Source organism: Panthera tigris, chromosome F3, assembly GCF_018350195.1.
Source record: "Panthera tigris isolate Pti1 chromosome F3, P.tigris_Pti1_mat1.1, whole genome shotgun sequence".
NCBI lineage: Eukaryota > Metazoa > Chordata > Mammalia > Carnivora > Felidae > Panthera > Panthera tigris.
The window spans coordinates 38,825,976-38,847,819 of record NC_056678.1 but is presented as its reverse complement, the minus strand read 5'-3'; the positions used below and the strand labels follow the sequence as shown (position 1 = coordinate 38,847,819).

Sequence of the window (21,844 nt, the reverse complement as noted above, 5' to 3'; positions counted from 1 at the left end):
TTTTACTCATTCAGAGTTCAGATCCCTAAATTTCTAAGAACTATTCCTTTGTTAAAAGTCAGATTCTCAGTTACATTATTAAGTCAACTACCCCCAAATGAAAACCTGTTCACATAGTGCGTCACAGCTTATAAGCTGATTTTACGTGCGTTAGGTCTCAGGTGCCCTTTGTCTTATAGGACAGGTGGAGATACCTTTTTGTTTATTTTGTTGTTTTTATAAGTGTGTAAGAGTACAAGTGATGCTGATTTCTGAAAAAGTTTTATTTGGAGCCTCTGTGTTTCTGTGCCCTAACCAGAAGCTGCTACCCAACCGTTCTAACGGATGAGAGGGCTCTTCTATCCTTGGGCTGTCCAACTCTTGTTCTGAATCTTAAGCTTTTCTATCCAAAACACGGGTGCTTTTAGGTATTTTTCTGTTCTTAGGTTTTATTGGCACTAACTTGGTGACTTCCAAAATGTGCTTTTGCACCTGGATAGCTTGAATATGGGTCCCTGTCAATGGTCTAGGGCACAGCATAAATTACACTTTGCTACTTCTATAAGTGGTGTTGCTTATTTTCCAAAACAATGTTTTACCAATTATCTTACTCCCGTCTCCCTTAGAGGTGGGCAGAATAGGCATTTTTTTTTTTTTATCTCCTTTGACAGGCGAGGAAAAATGAGATCAGAGGTGCCTTAGCCTAGCACTCGAGTCTCCTCTCCCGTTTTGGGCGCTCCGCCAGCCCGCTGCTCCTCCTCTCTCGTGACCTTTATCACCTCCTCCTCCGACTCTCACCAGCACCACTAAAAATACTTTTAATTCTTCTGGAAAAACCCAGCTGCACAGTGCTGTTCAGTGTACACAAGCTGTACGCTTGACCTTCATGTAGTTGGAAGCTCTGGATGGTTCTCTCAGTAAAGCTAGAAATCTGGAAATGAAAGGAAATGAAAGCAAAGTAGGCATTTGACCAAAGTTTCTTTATCCCTTCTGCATTTTAAAACCTCAAGTATCATTCCGTTGATTTTTTTTGAACGCCCCACAGTGGCATCTCTCTCATACCTGGAAAATCTCTTAACCTATACCCCACATCTCTGCCCAAATTTAAGCAAAGAACCAGGGTGGACTTAGCGGGTCTTGTGTTTAGTTTTTTCTGTCTAGAGCTTATGTTACGGGAGGTGCGATATATGGGAGCAGGGACCAAGCGAAGGAATTGGTGGGTGGGCGGAGAGGGCGTGTCCAGATGAGGACCTGCTGGTGACGGGTGTTGTCCCGGGCATATGTGATGGTAGCAAGAACTCAAGCCCACTGAAGACGTAGAAGGAGGAAGACTCGCGCTCCCTCTGCCCCCGAAGCAGGACAGGGTGGGGTATGTGAATGCCAGGAGTCGCACTAGAGCTGCACACAGTTTAGCCGAGTATCTTCCGGCCTTGGCTTTTCTTGAGGCCTGGGCAATCGGCCCTTAGGGACCAATGGAATAACTCTAAATATACTTATTCACACTGTGGAATGTTCTGAGGAAATAGCTACTTTTTCAAAACACATCTTTTTGTCCTTTTGTTGTTGCCAATCGTGGGTCCAAGTTTGAGTTCGTCTCCTCTCTAAATGGCGCTCGAGTATTTGCTGATTCTTAATTTGCTTGACTGGGACGTATGACTGTGCATTGACAAAGAGCTGTGCTGTCAGTCTTTCATTATCAAAACTCATCTCTTCTTCTTCTTCGACAGATCAGGAAGTATACCTAAGGAAGGCAGAAGGATCATTCATGAAGGTATTGACAGCTCGAAAGAAGAGCGCCAGCACGGAGCTGACTATTGAGCCAGAGAAGGCGTCCTCAGACATAGATCGTGTCAGTTTGTCAGCCTTTATGAATGAGCAGCTAGACTTCAATGACGAAAGTGATGTCATTAGTGCACTGAATTACATATTGCCTTATTTCTCGGAGGGCAATCTAGAAGACGTAGAATCGACGCTGTTACCGTTCATTAAACTTCTGTTTTCAAATGTGCAAGAGGGAGACAAGCCCGTGGGTCACTCGATGAACGACACAGGGGACCCTTCTCTTAAACCTGGATCCAACAATTCAACTTACAAGAATAAACTGAGAAAACTCTACTTTCTGGAAAATTTGTTAGATGCAGAAATTCAGGAAAAAATTGATGACGTGAAAAAGAAAGAAAAAATGGCCATGCTTATACATTCCAGCCTTTTAGGTCCCAAGTTTAAACGTCAAATCTTTCCAAAGAAATTGGAAACTGCCCAAACGCAGGAGAAGAGCCTAGACGAGGTTGAGAGTGTGGGGAAAAAGTTCCTGAGAGTGAAAAAGGTCATCAAGGGCCCAAAGGGCATACGGAAAAGGCACTTAAAAGAACTGAGACGTCAGAACATCCAGAGGAAACAGAGCGCCCAGCCATCTGTGGAGAACATGGCCAAGGAAAGAAGGCTCAGGACACCATCCCCAGGGGAGCTTCACGTGGTGCACAGGCCCAGCAAATCAGTGGGAAGCTCCTTCAATACAGAGCCTTCGTTCATAGATGAGCACAAGGCAGCGGTCTCTTCTCTCATGAAGCAATACTTTTTGGACAGGCCTTCTGCCACCCCCGCTCCCAAGGAAAGAAGGCTCAGGAGACCATCCCCAGGGGAGCTTCCCGTGGCGCACAGGCCCAGCAAATCAGTGGGAAGCTCCTTCAATACAGAGCCTTCGTTCATAGATGAGCACAAGGCAGCGGTCTCTTCTCTCATGAAGCAATACTTTTTGGACAGGCCTTCTGCCACCCCCGCTCCCAAGGAAAGAAGGCTCAGGAGACCATCCCCAGGGGAGCTTCCCGTGGCGCACAGGCCCAGCAAATCAGTGGGAAGCTCCTTCAATACAGAGCCTTCGTTCATAGATGAGCACAAGGCAGCGGTCTCTTCTCTCATGAAGCAATACTTTTTGGACAGGCCTTCTGCCACCCCCGCTCCCAAGGAAAGAAGGCTCAGGAGACCATCCCCAGGGGAGCTTCCCGTGGCGCACAGGCCCAGCAAATCAGTGGGAAGCTCCTTCAATACAGAGCCTTCGTTCATAGATGAGCACAAGGCAGCGGTCTCTTCTCTCATGAAGCAATACTTTTTGGACAGGCCTTCTGCCACCCCCGCTCCCAAGGAAAGAAGGCTCAGGAGACCATCCCCAGGGGAGCTTCCCGTGGCGCACAGGCCCAGCAAATCAGTGGGAAGCTCCTTCAATACAGAGCCTTCGTTCATAGATGAGCACAAGGCAGCGGTCTCTTCTCTCATGAAGCAATACTTTTTGGACAGGCCTTCTGCCACCCCCGCTCCCAAGGAAAGAAGGCTCAGGAGACCATCCCCAGGGGAGCTTCCCGTGGCGCACAGGCCCAGCAAATCAGTGGGAAGCTCCTTCAATACAGAGCCTTCGTTCATAGATGAGCACAAGGCAGCGGTCTCTTCTCTCATGAAGCAATACTTTTTGGACAGGCCTTCTGCCACCCCCGCTCCCAAGGAAAGAAGGCTCAGGAGACCATCCCCAGGGGAGCTTCCCGTGGCGCACAGGCCCAGCAAATCAGTGGGAAGCTCCTTCAATACAGAGCCTTCGTTCATAGATGAGCACAAGGCAGCGGTCTCTTCTCTCATGAAGCAATACTTTTTGGACAGGCCTTCTGCCACCCCCGCTCCCAAGGAAAGAAGGCTCAGGAGACCATCCCCAGGGGAGCTTCCCGTGGCGCACAGGCCCAGCAAATCAGTGGGAAGCTCCTTCAATACAGAGCCTTCGTTCATAGATGAGCACAAGGCAGCGGTCTCTTCTCTCATGAAGCAATACTTTTTGGACAGGCCTTCTGCCACCCCCGCTCCCAAGGAAAGAAGGCTCAGGAGACCATCCCCAGGGGAGCTTCCCGTGGCGCACAGGCCCAGCAAATCAGTGGGAAGCTCCTTCAATACAGAGCCTTCGTTCATAGATGAGCACAAGGCAGCGGTCTCTTCTCTCATGAAGCAATACTTTTTGGACAGGCCTTCTGCCACCCCCGCTCCCAAGGAAAGAAGGCTCAGGAGACCATCCCCAGGGGAGCTTCCCGTGGCGCACAGGCCCAGCAAATCAGTGGGAAGCTCCTTCAATACAGAGCCTTCGTTCATAGATGAGCACAAGGCAGCGGTCTCTTCTCTCATGAAGCAATACTTTTTGGACAGGCCTTCTGCCACCCCCGCTCCCAAGGAAAGAAGGCTCAGGAGACCATCCCCAGGGGAGCTTCCCGTGGCGCACAGGCCCAGCAAATCAGTGGGAAGCTCCTTCAATACAGAGCCTTCGTTCATAGATGAGCACAAGGCAGCGGTCTCTTCTCTCATGAAGCAATACTTTTTGGACAGGCCTTCTGCCACCCCCGCTCCCAAGGAAAGAAGGCTCAGGAGACCATCCCCAGGGGAGCTTCCCGTGGCGCACAGGCCCAGCAAATCAGTGGGAAGCTCCTTCAATACAGAGCCTTCGTTCATAGATGAGCACAAGGCAGCGGTCTCTTCTCTCATGAAGCAATACTTTTTGGACAGGCCTTCTGCCACCCCCGCTCCCAAGGAAAGAAGGCTCAGGAGACCATCCCCAGGGGAGCTTCCCGTGGCGCACACGCCCAGCAAATCAGTGGGAAGCTCCTTCAATACAGAGCCTTCGTTCATAGATGAGCACAAGGCAGCGGTCTCTTCTCTCATGAAGCAATACTCTTTGGACAGGCCTTCTGCCACCCCCGCTCCCAAGGAAAGAAGGCTCAGGAGACCATCCCCAGGGGAGCTTCCCGTGGCGCACAGGCCCAGCAAATCAGTGGGAAGCTCCTTCAATACAGAGCCTTCGTTCATAGATGAGCACAAGGCAGCGGTCTCTTCTCTCATGAAGCAATACTTTTTGGACAGGCCTTCTGCCACCCCCGCTCCCAAGGAAAGAAGGCTCAGGAGACCATCCCCAGGGGAGCTTCCCGTGGCGCACAGGCCCAGCAAATTAGTGGGAAGCTCCTTCAATACAGAGCCTTCGTTCGTAGATGAGCACAATGCAGCGGTCTCTTCTTTCCTGAAGCAATACTCTTTGGGCAGGCCTTTTGCCACCCCCGCTCCAAAATCCCCACCTGACGTGAAAAAAGAATCAAAAGACTTAACGTACACCATTTTTGTTTTAGAAGATGCAAATGCTAGAGTTAGAAATATGAAGGCTTTCAGACCAGCCTCACTCCCCAGAAAGACACACCGCTTTCATAAAAGTCGCTCCCGTGTGGTCCACAGAACACCCAAGGCCAAACTGAATCGAAAGTCCAGAAAGGAAAGTTCACTCAGTAATAGACAGCTGCTTGCAAAGAGGCCTCCATCCTCTGCAGTCAGGAGCCTCATAAATTCCCCTTCACGAGAGGATTTTTCATCTCCGGGAGAACTGAGTCCTCAGAAAAATCCTTTTCCAGAATTATTTGCTCCTTCAGGAACTTACAGAGAAAACGCTACTGTAGAGAACACTACTGCTCAAAATGTTTCTGAAGAAAATATTTCTACAGGAAACACTACTGTGCCAGAACAAACCCTCCCTGAATTCACAGACCGTAAGAATCTTTCCACTGCTAATTCTACTGTTACTGCAGACAACTCTATGCCGACCGTTAAACAAACCAATGATACACAACGGGAATACCACAATGCGGGCACTGGCTTGCCCCCAAAAGCCACAGGCTTCACTGTGTCAAAGCTCTCGTCCTCAGGTGATCTGTTTGAAATTCAGTTAAACCAGCAGCTACAGTCCCTCATCCCCAGCAATGACGTGAGAAGGCTCATTTCTCATGTTATCCGGACTTTGAAAATGGACTGCTCTGAGACCCAGGTGCAGCTGGCCTGTGCCAAGCTCATCTCCAGAACAGGCCTCCTGATGAAGCTTCTCAGCGAGCAGCAAGAAGTAAAGGTGTCCAAGGCAGAGTGGGATACGGACCAATGGAAAAATGAGAATTATATCAATGAGAGCACAGAAGTCCAGAGTGAACAGAGAGGGCAGGAGTCAAGGGAGGTGAGGATAAATCCCCAAATGTGGGGTCTCGACATTTAGGTGGTTTAGGACATGGACCCAAGCACAAGGACCGGGGGCTCCTAGTCCGGGTCTTGTCTTGGCCACATAATTTTGGCTAAGGCAGTGATCTGCCACTTTGCTCATTTAGGAAACAGTGCCGCTGTTCCCAGAGGAGACAAAAAGAGGACCTAACATACAAGATACATCAAGTCTTGAAGAAAATGCTAATGATTAAGATTACATATCACATTAGATTTGGTATATTCCTTAAGAACCTATAAGCGATTCATCGGAAAGAATGGGGTTTTAGAGTCGTTAAAGAATAGTTAACTTTCATCCTATCTCTGTTTTCTAAAAAAATTGTTCTTTCCCTTTTTTTTAGCTCACAAAAGAAGTTCCAGGCTATGGCTATAACAACAAACTCATCTTGGCAATATCTGTGACTGTAGTAGTGATGATTTTGATCATAGTGTTCTGTCTCATTGAGGTAAGGACAACAATTAATTCAGATTCCCAGACTATATTCCTTCTTTACAGTAGATTCAGAACCCACAAACTGAAAATCAAAGCCACTTTCCCACCTATCACGACGTGATATCCCTCTTCAGTCTGGAGGACTGAGATATGCTTTGTCCTTTTATTGCAAAGTATATTCCAGGGATTTTAAAAGGAACCCCACTGCCGGGAGACATCTGTGGATTGTAACCAAGATAACAAGCCATTAGCTTGTTCTGAGACATTAGGTCTAAGAAGGCCACAGTTGACATGATAGTAAAATTTCTTCAACTCAAAAAAATGATGTCGATTCGATGCACTCACCAGTCATCCTCCTACTACCACTGATTTCTTTCCTCGTTGGCTAAAATGATGAGAGAGAAATAGTCTTCACCTTCATGGAGCTATCAGTCATCTTGGAAGAAAGGGCATGGCTTAGAGATAAAAGTGTCATCTTGTTGATTAATTAGATGTGCCTACAGCTCTCTCCTCCACTTCGCAAGGCATTGTGTAAACAGGTTCAGTTAAAACCCTGCAGCTAAAATCCTGCATCAGGCTACTCAGAGCGTGTCATAATTACAGTTGCCTATTCCTGGAGCTTGCCTGTTTACCTTTTATTCAATTATGTATGAATTGAATATATATTCAATATATTTATTCAAATATACATATGCTTATTATATATCTATATCTATATCTATCTATCTATCTATATCTATATCTATATCTATATTGCCATCTGTCATGGCAACCCTCCATTTCAGCCAAAGCAGCCCCTCACCATCCCCTAGTCAGACCATGCCCATTCCTACTTTTGTTGGTGACTTTGCCCACTTGAAATTCCTTTATTTCACTCTGCTGGTGGAAGTCCCGTGAGCCTTCAAAAGCCAACTCGAGTTCATCTTTCTTCACAAAGCCTTCCCCGAATACTGTAATACTCCTGGACCTAGTCCTTCTGTGAGATTGTCACCATTTCTTAGGGTCTGCAGTGACGCATTCCCCTCCCCTGATAACAAAAATATGCTAAACAGTTTGTTAAAAGGCAGCTCCTCAAGAGAGAAATATCAGGGTCATGGATCAGAGCAGAGATATGTAAGGCTTCCTGGTCTATCAGACTTGAGTAAAACCTGACTGGATGTATTAACTGCTAAGGAGAAACATGTCTGTCTTCTGGAGGGTTGGTCAGTAGTAAAAGCATAGAAATGGTGAGGAAGAGACCAACATGGGCAGTGCCCACCTAGCCTTGCCTAAGAGTAGAGATGGCACCTCAGGCAGCAGATGAGAGTCAGGCCCACCAGCCGGGCTGTGCCCGCGGGGCAGATGGATGGATCTAGCTACCTCCGTCCTTTCCATGAAACACTGGATTCAGCTAATTACTTTTCTTCCACTTCTCTTCTCACCAAATAGCCTTCTGATTATACTTCAGTGTGCCACAGAGGCCTGTCTCCACAGGAGACAGGAGTCCCAATCATGTGGACACAGATGCCCTATCTGTGGAATGGGTGGAATGGATGTTTTCCTTATTGTCAAGTCATGACCTGACATTCTGATTTTGATCAATCCTGTGACAGTGGTAAGGTGATATTGCCTCCATGCAGAAAGAAGTGCGTTCTCTCTTGATGAGATCAGAGTCTGATTTCTCAGCCTAAGAGCCTAGGAACTAGCGTGGGGTCAACTTACCATGACCTCTGGGAAGAGAAATCATTGGCCATTGTCCAGTCAGTACTCTGCATCTTGAGGTGGCCTGCAGCCTTTTGCTTTTGGGAAGTTCTATAAACTCCTATTGCTGTTTTAAATTCCTATGTGGTTTAACCTTGTGTTTATATTTTTTTATGTGGTTTCATTATTTCCTCTCCCTACTTAGATGATACACTTTTTGAGGTCAGAGACCATGCAGTTTTTTTCCTGTAGTGGACAATAATGATGTTCAAAGGAAGAGATGAGGCATTGTGTCAATTTCACAATGAGGAATAATGCAACGTAATATTTATGTGAAGTAGCCTACAGAGTCCAGCAATAGACAGATCCGTGGGTGACTAGGACTTTTAAAATGTTACCTTTTAGAGGCGCCTGGGTGGCTCAGTTGGTTAAGCGTCCTACTTTGGCTCAGGTCATAATTTCATGGTTCAGGAGTTCGAGCCCTGTGTTGGGCTCTGTGCTGACAGCTCAGAACCTGGAGCCTGCTCTGGATTCTGTGTGTGTGTCTCTCTCTCTTTGTCCCTCTCTCACTCTTACTCTCTCTCTCTGTCGCTCTCAAAAATAAATAAATAAACATTGAAATGTTACCTTTTAGTATTCAAATCAGTGGAAGAAAATAAATAAATGGTAATAGAACAACTGCTTAATTATTTGGGAGGAAAATAACAACAGATCCCTATTTCTCACCTTAAAAAAACATATTTCAGTACATGTAAAAAAAGAGAAACAAGAACCCATCAAAGTGCTAGAAGAAAACAGAATCAATACTTTTATAATCTTGTGGTGAGAAAAAGCTTTGTGACCTGATACCACATGCAGAAACATTTGATAGATTTGATCGTCTTGTCTGATTTCTGCTTGGAATAAACCAGACATCTGATTTAATCCCCACAGTCCTGTGAGGATGATATCACCATCCTTCTTTCCTACATAGAAGGGGATCAGCTTAAGGCCCCTGTGGCAAAACCCAAAGCAGAACCCAGCTGTGCCTGCAGTCAGCCTGTGCTCCTATCCCACTGTTCCGTCTCCTTCACGATAAAAACACTGACAAATATTTGAAACATTGAAATTCAGTGAAAGCCCTTGAAAGGATTAATATATTTCATATGAAGAGAGTTTTATAAATCAACAGGAAGAGGACAAACAATCCAGGGGATCAAGGGGGCAAGGACTACGATGAACAGGGGGTGTGGACAGTCCGTCACCATATCTGCCTCATGGCTTATGGGACATGGGCCTCGTTAACAAGGCCTTTTCGCCTCATGGTATAAAAATAGTCTCTGATATTTTCTTCTGTACTCTTATAATATTTGTTGTGATTTATTTATTTTTAATCTGTATGGAATCTGTCTGGTGTTTTGGTACGGTCGAGGTAGGGGATCTAACTTTTTTCCCTTGCATAAAGATCCAGTTACTTTAAAATCTTTTATTGAATGGTTCATTCTTTCTTCATGGATCCAAAATACTAGTGTTATCTGGACTCTATTCTATCAACCTGGTTTTCTTTTCCTGTATCAGTATCACGCTACATACTTAACTGCAGTTGCTCTGTAAGAACGTATTTTAACGTCTGCTCTGTGATCTTCTTTTTCATCCATTTTGTAGCTATGCTTGCACATTTTCTCTACCAAATGTCAGCTGGCCAGTTTTTGTTTGAAAAACTGTCTTGGGATTTGAATGGGATTGCCCCGAATTTGTAGGTTAATTTGAAGGGAACTGACATCTTTACACTATTCTCGGAAAATAGTGTCTCACATCACGTATTCGTTTCTCCTTAATGTCCTTCAGAAGAGCTTTAGTGTTTTCATCTCATAGGTCTTACCCATTCTTTGCTAAGTTTATTCCTAGGTACTTTATGCCTTTTTATTGATAATTGTAAATGGGATAATTCTTCCGTCTTTTGATTAATTATTTATGGAACATAGGAAAGTCATTGAGGTTTACATGTTGATCTCTTGATTTTATATATATCTAGCCATCTTGCTGAATTCTCATGTTTCTTCCAACAAAATTTTAGTTGATTCTCTTGGGCCTTTTAGTTTGTCTGTAATTTCATATGCAAATACGTCTTAGTTCTTCCTTTCCACGACTCCATTTTTTCCCAGTGCATCAGTTAGGACCTCCTCAACACCAATGAATAGCAGCAGTGATAACAGACATCCTACTCTTGTCCTTGATTTTAAAACAGTGCTGCTGTTTAGGTTTCTGGTAGACACTTTTCTTTTCCTCCTCCCAAGAATTTTTATTAGGAATTACCTGTTGAATGTTATCTGAGGCAGTCAGTAAAATGTATTACCAGCTGCACGCGAGTTAGGTGTTATTGAAGAGTCAAAGGACTATTCAACAAATTCCTGTCCTAGGAAAAGTTATCATCTCACTGGGTAGATAAGACCTAAAATGCAAAGGAATGAATAAAGATGTGGAGGGAGTGGTTATTGTGATGGGTAACTGTGATCATGTTTTCTTCCAAAACAGATTTATTCTCATAGAACAGCAGCCAAGGAAGGTAAAGAAGGAAGCTCAAGGTAAATATTAGTCTGGCAATCGTTAAAGTAGAATTTTAGAACTAGATTTTCAAACTCCTCTATTTCAATCCCCTTGTTTTACAGCCAGGAAATCACCAAAGGCAGAAAGAATACATATTTGGCCTAATGCTTTGCCTGGATCCAGCAAAGTTAGCTGCCCAGCCAAACCCGAGTTAGAATGGGACTGGCACAGAGCACCTGCTCACTAGACCTTTAAAGAAAGATCGTGGGGGGACGGGGGTGGAAATGTTCAGACCCGTTCCCGCTGGCGGTGGGCATCAGGCCTGGCCACAGACCTTCTCAGAGGCTCTGGAGAAGGGATAGGGAGGGCCAAAAGTCGTGGGGTGAAGGGGCTAGTCTTCAAGCATGATGGAAGGTAGAATACATGAGTCCCTCCCGTAAAGTAGGGGGAAAACTTCCTTCTTCCTCCTTCTGGTTTTCGAGGCCCCGCTCTCCATTCCCTTTATCCAGACCCAATAGAATTTGAACTGGGAGAGACCTTAGATAATCATTTATCTCTTCCTTTTATAATAATGAGATGGAGAAGGAGAAAAGGAAGATATCTTGCCGGACGGTTGTATCACTAGTACCACTAGAACCAGAAAGAAGATGGTTCCTTTCCAGTTGGGCACGTCTCTGACTACACTGTTCTTGGGCTGTGAACTGCATTTTATGTCACAACTCAGTGCACACATACCGTATAGACATAAGTACCTTCTAAAACAAACTTACCATACACTCTGATTCTTTCTGTTCTGTTTTTTTTAAGTTTATTATTTATTTGGGGGGGAGGGTGGAGCAGAGAGAGAGAGAGAGAGAGAGAGAGAGAGAATCCCAAGCAGGTTCTACACTATCAGCACAGAGCCAGACACAGGGCTCGATGTCACAATCTGTGAGATCATCACTTGAGGCAAAATCGAGACTTGGGCTGCTCACCTGACTGAGCCACCCAGGTACCCCCTATTCCGTTTGTATTCAAAAAGAGTATTTTGTGTTTTAGCGCTAGCCGTGTGTTTTCAGGTGATTTCACGACTCACTCACTCATCTGCCTGCAGTGTGAAAGTCAGTGAGCTAGATAACTGCTGGTTGGACTCAGGCATTCACTCGGTGCGATTCATCTTGTAAGGTAAAGCAGCTAGGAAAATAGAAACACCTCCCCACCCGCCAGCAAATGATGCCTGTGAGGCTAAGCCTGGCGGGGACTGATGTAAAATGCTTCTGGAGAGAGTTAGGTGCTTCTGCCGTGTGGTCACCCAGTTTGTTGACTGCACAAGGGCACTTGGCCAAGGGCCAGAAGGTGAGCAGGGTGAAAATCCTGCCTATACTTCATGTCAAGTTACATACAAAGGTCTCCCAGGGACACTGTGGGGCCATTATGGACAGACACAGGAAAATTCTGAAAGCCCAGCATGTATGGAATTATTTCTGAGATCCCAGGTCTGTGTTGATTTTGCTTGCTAATAAGACTGGAGAAATACATTGTGAGAGGCATGGAAAATGGTACGAATCACTAATTGTCTGTGTGTGTGTGTTTCCTTCAAGGGGCTTCTTTGGATCTCTGCTGCGTAAGAGATGCTCAGAGGAAAGTGACAATCAGGTAAATCTGAGGAGGATAAAGTACCGTGGCTGGAGAAGGCAGGGGAAACAGACCTAACGTTGTCCTTTCTGTTTTCTAGGAGGGCTTTTTCTGGAGAAGGCGGCCACTTTGGCTTAGGGACATGTACAGACCCCTCAATGCCACACGCAAGAAAAACATGGCACAGAAGCTACACGACAAGGATTCTTCTGATGAAGATGAGATTTTCAACATGGAACTAGGGTACGTGATTGGGGAAGATTTTCTCTAAAACGAGGAAATTATGAAGAGTTGAATTGTTCCTTTCGAGAGTCAAAGCCTTGGCATTCTTCTCCTTTTCCCAGGGAGGCTGGCAAAGCCACAGCAGAGAAGACTCGGACCACAGATTCCACTACTGAAGAGCTGGGTGACGAGAGTGAGACAGCATGTGAGATTGTCACAGAGTGAACGCCGTCCTGCCTCAGGCCACCTACAAAGTTTACTTTCCGATACTGGCTTCTCAGCATTGCTTGTAAAATACTTGTTTTTCTCATATTAAAATGTATAAATCCATAACCAATTCTAGCCACGTGGTAAGGAATTAAAACGTAAACGGTTAAATATTTATCTACAGACAACAGGGGCCACAGGCGAGAGAAGCAGGACTGAAGCCAGAGTCCCTCGTGGTAGCCAGTATTTCCACAAGACACAGTATGGGCAAAGTAGGGTGAACGGGGCGTCTTTCCGTCATTTCCCTGATACGGTCAGTCTCTGGAAACTGGAAAACGTATCTTCAAGGGGCTTAGACTATTAAGTTAATTAACAGCCTATTCTGGTGCTCTCTCCCCTGGCTCACCAAATACCAGTTATTCACAACGCGCTTGACCCCCTGCCCATAGAGGATCATCTCTCTCTGGCCCCTCTGTGAGGTCTTTGGGGTTGCCAGAATATTTGGATCGCTGAGCCGACCTCCACTGTAGGGCTGAGGCCTGTCTTTCTTCCCAAGAGCTCAAACTCAGACACAAAATGTGTAGTTGGAAGTAGGGTGTTCCTCAACCTTACAAGCTAGTAGATAATTCCCATTGGGTTTTTTTGTTTGTTTTCTTTCAAAAAAAAAAAAAAAAAAGTCCCCACCCTCAGAGAGCTAGCAGGGAGATGCTGGAGGGTTAGAGTAAAGAATGTGTGAGAGCAGTAATTACCCAGGACTGCCCTGCTCAGGCCTTTATTTCAGAAAACTTATTGGTGGGGGCACTTACTGTTCACCTGTACCCCACTAGCCTCTGCTGACCCCACTGAGGGTCGGATGCGTGCGGCTGGGCTCTCTCCAGTTCAGCCCAGCACCACACCTACCACTGCTTTCCTACCCAGCTCAGATCAGGGCTGCACGATTCCAAGAGATAATGCAGCACAACGTGCAGAAGACGCAAACATCCCTCCACTTCTGCAGAGGAGGGCGTTAACCAGTCACATTTAGGATGTTGGGAGGAGTCGGGGTGCCTGGGTGGCTCAGTCCAGTGAGCATCCGACTTTGGCTCAGGTCGTGACCTCATGGTGTGGGAGTTTGAGCCCTGCATTGGGCTCTCTGCTGTCAGCACAGAGCCCACTTCAGATCCTCTGTCTCCCTTTCTCTCTGTCCCTCCCCCCAGCTCACACACTGTCTCTCAAAAATAGATAAACATTAAAAATAATGAAGTCATCTATGCTTTCTGAGTACATGAATGACAGGTTTTAGAAAAAGGACGTCAGAGTCAAAATACAGTAGTGAATAAAAGAAATCCTGAATTAACAAGGTTTGATAATCTCTTTTCTTAATGTCTGTTTATTTTGAAAGAGAGCAAGGGGGGAGGGGCAGAGAGAGAGGGAGAGAAAGAGTCCCAAGCGGGCTGTGTGCTCAGTGTGGAACCCGATGCGAGGGACTCGATCTTACGACCGTGAGATCACAGCCTGAGCTGAAGTCAAGAGTCGGATGCTTAACCGACTGAGCCGCCCAGGCGCCCCTGACAATCTCTTTAAATGCCCCCAAATAAATGCTGGTGGCTTAGCGATAGGTGATGGAATATGGCACCAACCGCTGGCCACCAACAGAGTCCCCCGAGGCGACAGTAGGACTGGGGCACAGCCCAGCAGGTTTGGCAGGGTTGGTAGGAACGGTTCCAAGCGGGGTGATTGGCCCATCAGTGCCTCTTCGGCTTTATTAGTTTGCTGCTGCTGGGCAAGGACACCTGTTCTCCTGGTGCCTGCTCCCGTTCCCCCAGCGTTTTAGTGAGAACGGCCACCAAGTGTCTGTCTCTGTGTGGTGACTTCAGTGAGCCAACAAATAAGTGTGTTGAAAGCACAAGACTAGAGAGTAACAGTAATCGGAAGCGGCAGCAGCACCTAGTTTACTATTTGCTTACTTGGTGTCAAGGCCTGGGTTGGGCGTTTTGCAGTCTTAATTTAGCCCAACAGTCCGTGAAAACATACTTTATTATCCCCATCTGGCAGATAAGGGGACAGGGCTTAAAGGATGTAGGTACCCTGTTCAGGTGCCCAAGGCCGCAAATCCAAAACTGCCAGGTAGGGGTTTAATCCAGGCCTGTTAACTCCAAAGCCTGCTGACGGTTATACTGCCCTGCTGCAGGGTGCAGGGGTACAGAGACGTCTAAGCCATGGTTACCATCAAAGAATCAATAATTATAACGATGAGGATGGTGGCCGCTACTGTTTGTTGAGCACCTGCTTTGAGCCAGGCGCAGTACTAGGCCCTTTAGTCACTCTTAGGTCACAAGGGCAGAAACTCCTCATGCCAGCTCAAACTCCTTCATGAGCTGGGTGGAGCGGGGGCCGGTGGTGACTTTTTGAAGAAGAGAGGTGGACACAGAGACAGAGCTGACGAGAAACCAAGAAGACCCATCTGTGCATAGTTGGGCTTCCCGAAGTGTGGGCCGGGATTCCAGGCAACTCCATTCTCCTATTTTGGAATATTTCCATTAGCTCAAATGTGGTTCATAAAGTGAAGCTTAGAAAATGTTGTTTCTATAACACGACCTCAAATTTGCACAATACTTATCAGTCTCGAATGCTACCTTGCCGTATTTCTTTTAATTTTTTTAATGTTTATTTTTGAGAGAGAGGGAGAGAGAGAGACAGAGCATGCGGGCAGAGAGAGAGGGAGACACAGAATATGAAGCAGGCTCCAGGCTCTGAGCTGTCAGCACAGAGCCCGATGCGGGTCTCGAACCCATGAACCAACCACGAGATTATGACCCTCTCTGCCACCCCTCCACTCGCACTCTATGTCTCTGTCTCTTTCTCTCTCCAAAATAAACATTTAAAAAATTTTTTTAAAAACAACAATAAACATTTATTCCTCAAAAAACATCTTTTTTAATGTTTATTTTGAAGAGAGAACAAGAGAGAGAGGGAGACACAGAATCTGAAGCAGGCTCCAGGCTCTGAGCTGTCAGCACAGAGCCCAATGCGGGGCCCGAAGCCATGAATGGTGAGACCATGACCTGAGCCAAAGTCAGACGCTCAACCAACTGAGCCACCCAGGCGCAATACCCATCCCCCACCCTCCCCTCCCTCCCACCCCCCATCAACCCTCAGTTTTGTGAACATATTTTAAAACTACCATAGCCAGGAAAACAAACCATTCTAGATATTTCAAACACACACACACACACAGGTCATACAAGCAATTGGTGCTCACCACTGGTGGGGCTCGCGGTGGTGAAGGTCAGGGCCAGGGGGGAATCGCACCACTAGCTCTCAGGTTACTTTACCACAGTTGCTCTCCATAGATTCAAAGCTGCTGCTGCCACTCGGTCAGGAAACTTCGGGAAGCCACTGCCGGGGTCACTACAGCCCCATGGCCCCAAGCCTGACTGGTGGGGAGTATGGACTCCAACATTCGGCCCGCATGTCTGCTGCTACAGAGGAGGAAAGCATGGCTTCCACCTCCTTCCACCTCCGCCTTCCAAATTTCACACAGGTACGCTTTATTGGCACAATTCTGCTGTCGAGGGAATCTGTCAACGATGGTTCGTGGGTTTCCAGGACCTGCAAAGAAGGGGCTAGAAATGGGTGTCAAGAGCCAACCAACATCATCCAGCAAACCCCTCCTGATGGGGGGGTGTTCAAAGGCTTTGTGAAAGGGGGGTGGTGTCCACGTGGAGTAACCTGGTGGTCGCGTTCCTAAGTCGGAAACCCTGAAAGGTGTCATTCTAGCTGGGCAGCAGGTGAGGCGCTGGATGCTGACGACATACACTCATCCCCAGAGGTGACTGGAGAAGCGCCTGGAGTTGATTCTTAGTTTCATCTCTGGAACGTTCTCACTGGAATTAAAGCTGGATGGACTATTGGCAATGCAGTATCTGAGAAAACATAGCCCCCATTCAAAAGGGCTGCCAGAGAAAAGATCTCCACAGGGAAACATGATTTCTCAAAATACAGCCTTTGGACCTCTATACGCAAACATCCCTGGGATGCTTACTTAAAAAGCTGATCCTGAAAATAATTTAATTTCAAAGGCTGTTGGGGCACCTGGGTGGTTCAGTCAGTTGAGCGACCGACTTCGGCTCAGGTCATGATCTCACGGTTCTTGGGTTTGAGCCCCACGTCGGGCTCTGTGCTGACAGCGCGGAGCCTGGAGCCCGCTTTGGAGTCTGTGTCTTCCTCGCTCTCTGCCCCTCCCCCACCCCCCTGCTTGCACCCTGCCTCTCTCTCAAAAATAAATATTAAAAATAAAAAAATTAAAAGGCTGATCCTGCACACCTCCCCTGATGAAAACAAACAAAAGCAGACACTACTTAAAGTAATCCAGACAGATTTCAGTCAGTAACATAGTATTGCAGTGCCGTAGGGGAAAGGGTTCATCGTGAGCAGGCACCCGACTGGGATTATTACAGAGGTGATGGGGTATTTCACAGGGAGAATGAGGGACTAGGGAAGGGAATGAGTGGGGGGCTCTATAATCAGAAGTGAAAGATGACAAAAAGCAGGAAGGGACGCTGGCCCATATGAGACCCATCTGGCTTTGCTGACACTTCTCAAAGTTAAGCTCCTGCCCTCTCACAGAAGCTGGGAGACAGGGGCCCGATCTTCAGGCGTTGGCTGGACTCAGCAGCCAATCCTTTAGACAGCCGGGAGTTTTGCAGGCAGGCACTTTAAGGGAGGCTAGGGTCCTACTAGGGATGCGGCCACGAGCTGCCAGCAACCACGTCCGTGTTTGTTCAAGTCTTCACAGGCCAAGCAAGGTCGAATCAAGAAGAGGGCTCGGAGGAGCCTGGCGAGCATTTGGAGAAAGAATCTGTCACCCTCCGAACCCACATGCCCACCCCTCCTGAGCCCATCCCCCAAACAGAGGGACCACTTTGACAGGCCTTTTTATGCTCACCAAACGACTGAAGTAGGACAAGGCGGACGGGGAGGTGGGGGAAGCAGAGGTTCTCCGGCTTCTTCAGGGCTGGAGGTCGGCAGGGATTTGGGGGTGGGAGACGAAGGGCAGAGCAGATTGAGGATGACCAGGAGGCTCAACTGGATTCTTAACCTGGGAGTCCCGACTGGTCATGCTGGCCGGCTCCTGCCCCCACGGAGGTCAGGGCCTCTCAGTCCTGAGGACCACCAGGCACGACCAGCTCTGGCTCCTGTGGTCCTGGTGGGGGTATGTTGTTGAGACCTGGGGGATGGCGTGGAGCACCAGCTGGGGGGCGGGAGCACACTCATTCAAGAAGAAGAAAAGTCCCGAGGCCCAGAGCAGAGGCAGGAATGGTGCTTAGGCTGCGTGTGTTTCCAGGGCAGCGGCAGAGAGCGGTCTGGCGCCACACTGTGGAGGAAATGAAGATTTCAACGGTACAAAGGCCTCGTCTGGATGAGGGCTACACCCCAGGGTGGTAGAGCAGGAAAACAGAAGGAGCCTGGCTCCCTGACATAAGAGCCACCGAACCAGCCCCAGATCCAGTACTTAACCGGATTATCATATGAGAGATCAAGAAGCTGCTTCTTAAAAAAATTTCTTTTCAATGTTTGCTTATTTTTGAGAGACAGAGACAGAGCATGAGCAGGGGAGGGGCAGAGAGAGAGGGAGACACAGAATGTGAAGCAGGCTCCAGGCTCTGAGCCGTCCGCACACATCCCGACGTGGGGCTCGAACCCATGAACGGCAAGATCGTGACCTAAGCCAAAGTCAGACACCTGACCGACTGAGCCACCCGGGTGCCCCCAAGAAGCTGTTTTTTAATTTAACCCCCTGTTGGGGCGCCTGGATGGCTCAGTCGGTTAGGTGTCCGACTTCAGCTCAGGTCAGGATCTCACCGTTCGTGGGTTCAAGCCCCACATCGGGCTCTGTGCTGACGGCTCGGAGCCTGGAGCCCGCTTCAGACTTTGTGTCTCCCTCTGCCCTTCCCCCACTCAATCTCTGTCTCTGTCTCAAAAATAAATAAACATTTAAAAACAAAGGAATTAAAGGGCGCCTGGGTGGCTCAGTCGGTTAAGCATCCAACTTCAGCTCAGGTCACGATCTCGGGGTTCGTGAGTTTGAGTCCCACATCGGGTTCTGTGCTGTCAGCCTGTCAGCGCAGAGCCCGCTTTGGATCCTCTGCCCCACTCTCTCTGCCCCTCCCCCGCTTGCACTCTCCCCCCCGCCCCCCGAAAAAAAGGATTAAAAAAAAAGAATTAAAAAAAATCACTTAACCACTGTTGTGTTGGGTCTCTACTGCAGCAGCTGAACCTGTACGTAACCTGATAACGGAGGGAATCCATGTATCTGTTATCTTTTGCCACAACAGTGCTAACTAATAGACCATCCTCAAAACTCAGAGGAGGCTGGGAAACCGATTCTCACAGGTTGGCCGTTACCGCTGTACTTTAATGCCCTGCTGGCTGGATCGGCGCTGCTTCTCACTGCTGGTCTTTTCTCCCTGTGTTGCTGCCGGGACCCAGGCTGAAGAGGCAGCGGCTACCCAAGAGAAGCGTAAGAGAGCAAGCAAAAGAGCCATCGGGCCTCTTCGAGCCTAAGCACGGAACCAGCCCCAAGCCCCAAGCCAGGGGATGGGAAAGTACACTGTGGCCACGAGGAGACACAGCAGGAGCGGGGATGCGGGGAGGGCCCATAATTCTCTCTCCCAGAATGTGACAGAGTCCTGGGTCAGAGGCTACAACACGGTGGCCCTGCTCTTCTAGGCGTCACCTACGAATGGCGCAGAGTGAAAGACAGCGTCCGTCCATGTGAAGACTCAACCGCAGTTCTCTATTAGGTCAGGAGCCCTGACAAGACAAGAATCACATCTCCTTCCTCTTCCCAACGCCTAGGGCCAGGCCCTGCCCTCAGGGCTGACTCAGGGAGATTACTGGGTGAATCTGAGACCATTTCTTCACTCTCTGCGTAGGATTCCTTATGTGATACAGACTGACCTCCTAAAGGTCAGCACACAGTGCTAGGGGTTTGCCCGCAAAGCTGCAAAGGGACTGTGCCATTGGGAACTGAGATGTGTACCTAGGTCTGTCTACACCGCATCCTGGATCCACTGCCTGCCAGAGGGACCTCCAGAAGAAAGGACTTCTACAAGTTAAATATCGCAGACTTCACACTCCAAAGGAGAACCGTTTGAAGAGAGCCATGGTTAACCCTGAGGAATGCCACCATCACCACAGAATTCCAGGCACCGGGCATGTGGGTAGAAAGCATATTTTAGGGCAGTGACTCATGGTAAGTCGTTTCCTCCAGTCCCTAAAACGGGCTATTCAATGTCAAGCTGTCTCAGGCTCAGGCTGATAACAGGGCAGCCATAGGGGACCTAGTGGGAGCTGCGTTGTCACGGTCCAAGTCTGTACGCACCGCTTGTATAACCTGCCCAAGTTCACAAAGACAGGATATCAGTCGCCGCTCTTTATGCTCCCAGTGAAAGAAATCCAACTAAAATATGCTTAAGCCAAAAATGTCATACGGTGTATCGGCTCACATAACCGGGAAGCCTAAGATCTTCAAGCTGGCCGCATCTAGCGCTCAAACGTCGTTCTCTCCCCAACTATCCCTCAGTTGTGCTTTCCTCCATGACGGCTTCAGGCTTCAGGATGGATGCCCCAAGACTGCAAAGATAGTCGTTAGTAACTCCAACTCTCCACTGAGGTTGAGCAAGCCTCATAAAGGAAAGCCAGTCTTCAAAAAGCCTCTGATTGGTCTGCTTGGACCCTGTATCTGGCAGGAGGAGACCCTGATTGGCCAGCCATGGTCACGTGCACCTGCAAGGTGGGCCTTAAACCAGTACTTAAGTCTCTGCTAGGGCACAGGAACTGAACAGAAAGTCAAGAGAGGGGGTTGTCTCACGGCAAGTTGAGGGGGCGAGGTGACAAATGGAAGACCAGACATTGAGGCTAGATTGAACTAACCCTAAGCCTAAACTTTGAACAGGCTTTCACACGTTCATAGATGCTATTGTGAGTAAAACACAAATTCACTTAAGAGCAGGAGTGCCTTCATAGTAACTTTTGGTCTTTCTGTATTTTTTGTCCCAATTAATAGATATCGAAAGGATCCCTACGATCACGAGCAGGTCCGAAGACCATTCTATTTTTTAATATTAGAAAGGGATTCTTAACTGCAGATCAAGAGAGAGAGTAAAGAAAGCAAGAAGAGAAGGGAGCCAGGAAAACCCCAGCCCAGGAAGCAGCGAAGGAAGGTTCCAGGACAGCAGCGTATGACAGGTCAAGGAGGTAGCCGAGGGAAACGGCACTAACTGTCATGCCAGAGCACTGGAGCGGAGTGGAGGAGTGATCGTGGCGGGCAGCACAGAAAGAGAAGGAGAAGAAATTAAACCCCGGGGGGTCAGGGGACAGAAACGAGTGCCATCGGACTACATGAGCAAGCTCTGCGGTGAGCAATGCTTACCTAGTCACAATTCTGCAACCACTATCAATCATGGGGCAAGAGTGACAAAACTAAACCCCAAGAATGGAATGGGTGGGGGGTGTTAAAGACCTAACTCCTTGCCTGTGTTGCTAGGAAGTCCACAGATAGTGTCTAAAATGGATGAATCAGAGCACCTGGGTGGCTCAGTCGGTTGAGCGTCTGACGTCAGCTCAGGTCACGATTTCACGGTTCGTGGGTTCGAGCCCCGCATCGGACTTTGTGTTGACAGCGCAGAGCCTGCTTGGGATTCTCTCTCTCCTTCTCTCTCTTTCAAAAAAAAAAAAAAAAAAATTAAAAAACTCTTTTAAATGGAAGAATTAAGAGCTAGAAACACAAGATAGGTGGAGATAAGCACCAGAAGATCCAGCGAGAGGTAAGGAGGACCGAGGACTGGCGAGCTGGCCCAGGAGGGTGGGGATGGTCGAGGCAAGAAGCTGCTGCGGGTCATTCTGTTTCCTCACCACTTCATTTCGTACTATTTGAACTGTAAACTATGTGTGATAACATTTGGGAGGCTTAAAGAGTCCATTCTTTTGTCAACGGCACCTCAAAGCTGTATTTGTGTCCAACTTTATTGAGATAGAATTGACACATAATTTTTACGAACCCTTTAAATCCGTTTTTTTCAAAGAGAGTGGGAAGAACCAGCTTCCTGCAACAGAAGCCATGAGAACATTACCTATTCCGGTTTC

The 21,844-nt window shown here is 47.7% G+C and overlaps 2 protein-coding genes and 2 long non-coding RNA genes across 10 annotated transcripts in view; 3 read left to right on the top strand and 1 right to left on the bottom strand.

Moving 5' to 3' along the window:
• LOC122235707 (leucine-rich repeat-containing protein 37A2-like) overlaps positions 1–12,845 on the top strand; it is a 56,175-nt gene extending 43,330 nt beyond the window's left edge. Inside the window, exons 7-14 of one of the 2 annotated variants that reach the window (XM_042975437.1) lie at positions 1,707–1,984; positions 2,252–2,452; positions 4,925–5,992; positions 6,375–6,479; positions 10,661–10,710; positions 12,253–12,307; positions 12,387–12,529; positions 12,631–12,845. In XM_042975437.1, coding sequence (XP_042831371.1) covers positions 1,707–1,984; positions 2,252–2,452; positions 4,925–5,992; positions 6,375–6,479; positions 10,661–10,710; positions 12,253–12,307; positions 12,387–12,529; positions 12,631–12,733 — 2,003 coding nt within the window. In that variant the 3' untranslated portion in view covers positions 12,734–12,845. The remainder of the gene's footprint in view (positions 1–1,706; positions 1,985–2,251; positions 2,453–4,924; positions 5,993–6,374; positions 6,480–10,660; positions 10,711–12,252; positions 12,308–12,386; positions 12,530–12,630) is intronic. The other variant, XM_042975436.1, reaches the window with a different exon arrangement.
• The window catches only part of LOC122235710 (RAD52 motif-containing protein 1-like), a 92,608-nt gene that overhangs the window by 56,735 nt on the left and 14,029 nt on the right, over positions 1–21,844 (top strand). The gene's annotated exons all lie outside the window — the stretch shown is intronic.
• On the bottom strand, positions 246–18,953 carry LOC122235715. Its single transcript, XR_006213733.1, has 5 exons — positions 18,939–18,953; positions 17,643–18,071; positions 16,427–16,620; positions 15,957–16,306; positions 246–910 (listed from the first exon to the last, which is right to left on the bottom strand). It is a non-coding gene; the product is annotated as an uncharacterized LOC122235715 (long non-coding RNA).
• On the top strand, positions 21,435–21,844 carry LOC122235725. The gene is made up of 2 exons (XR_006213745.1): positions 21,435–21,525; positions 21,784–21,844. It is a non-coding gene; the product is annotated as an uncharacterized LOC122235725 (long non-coding RNA).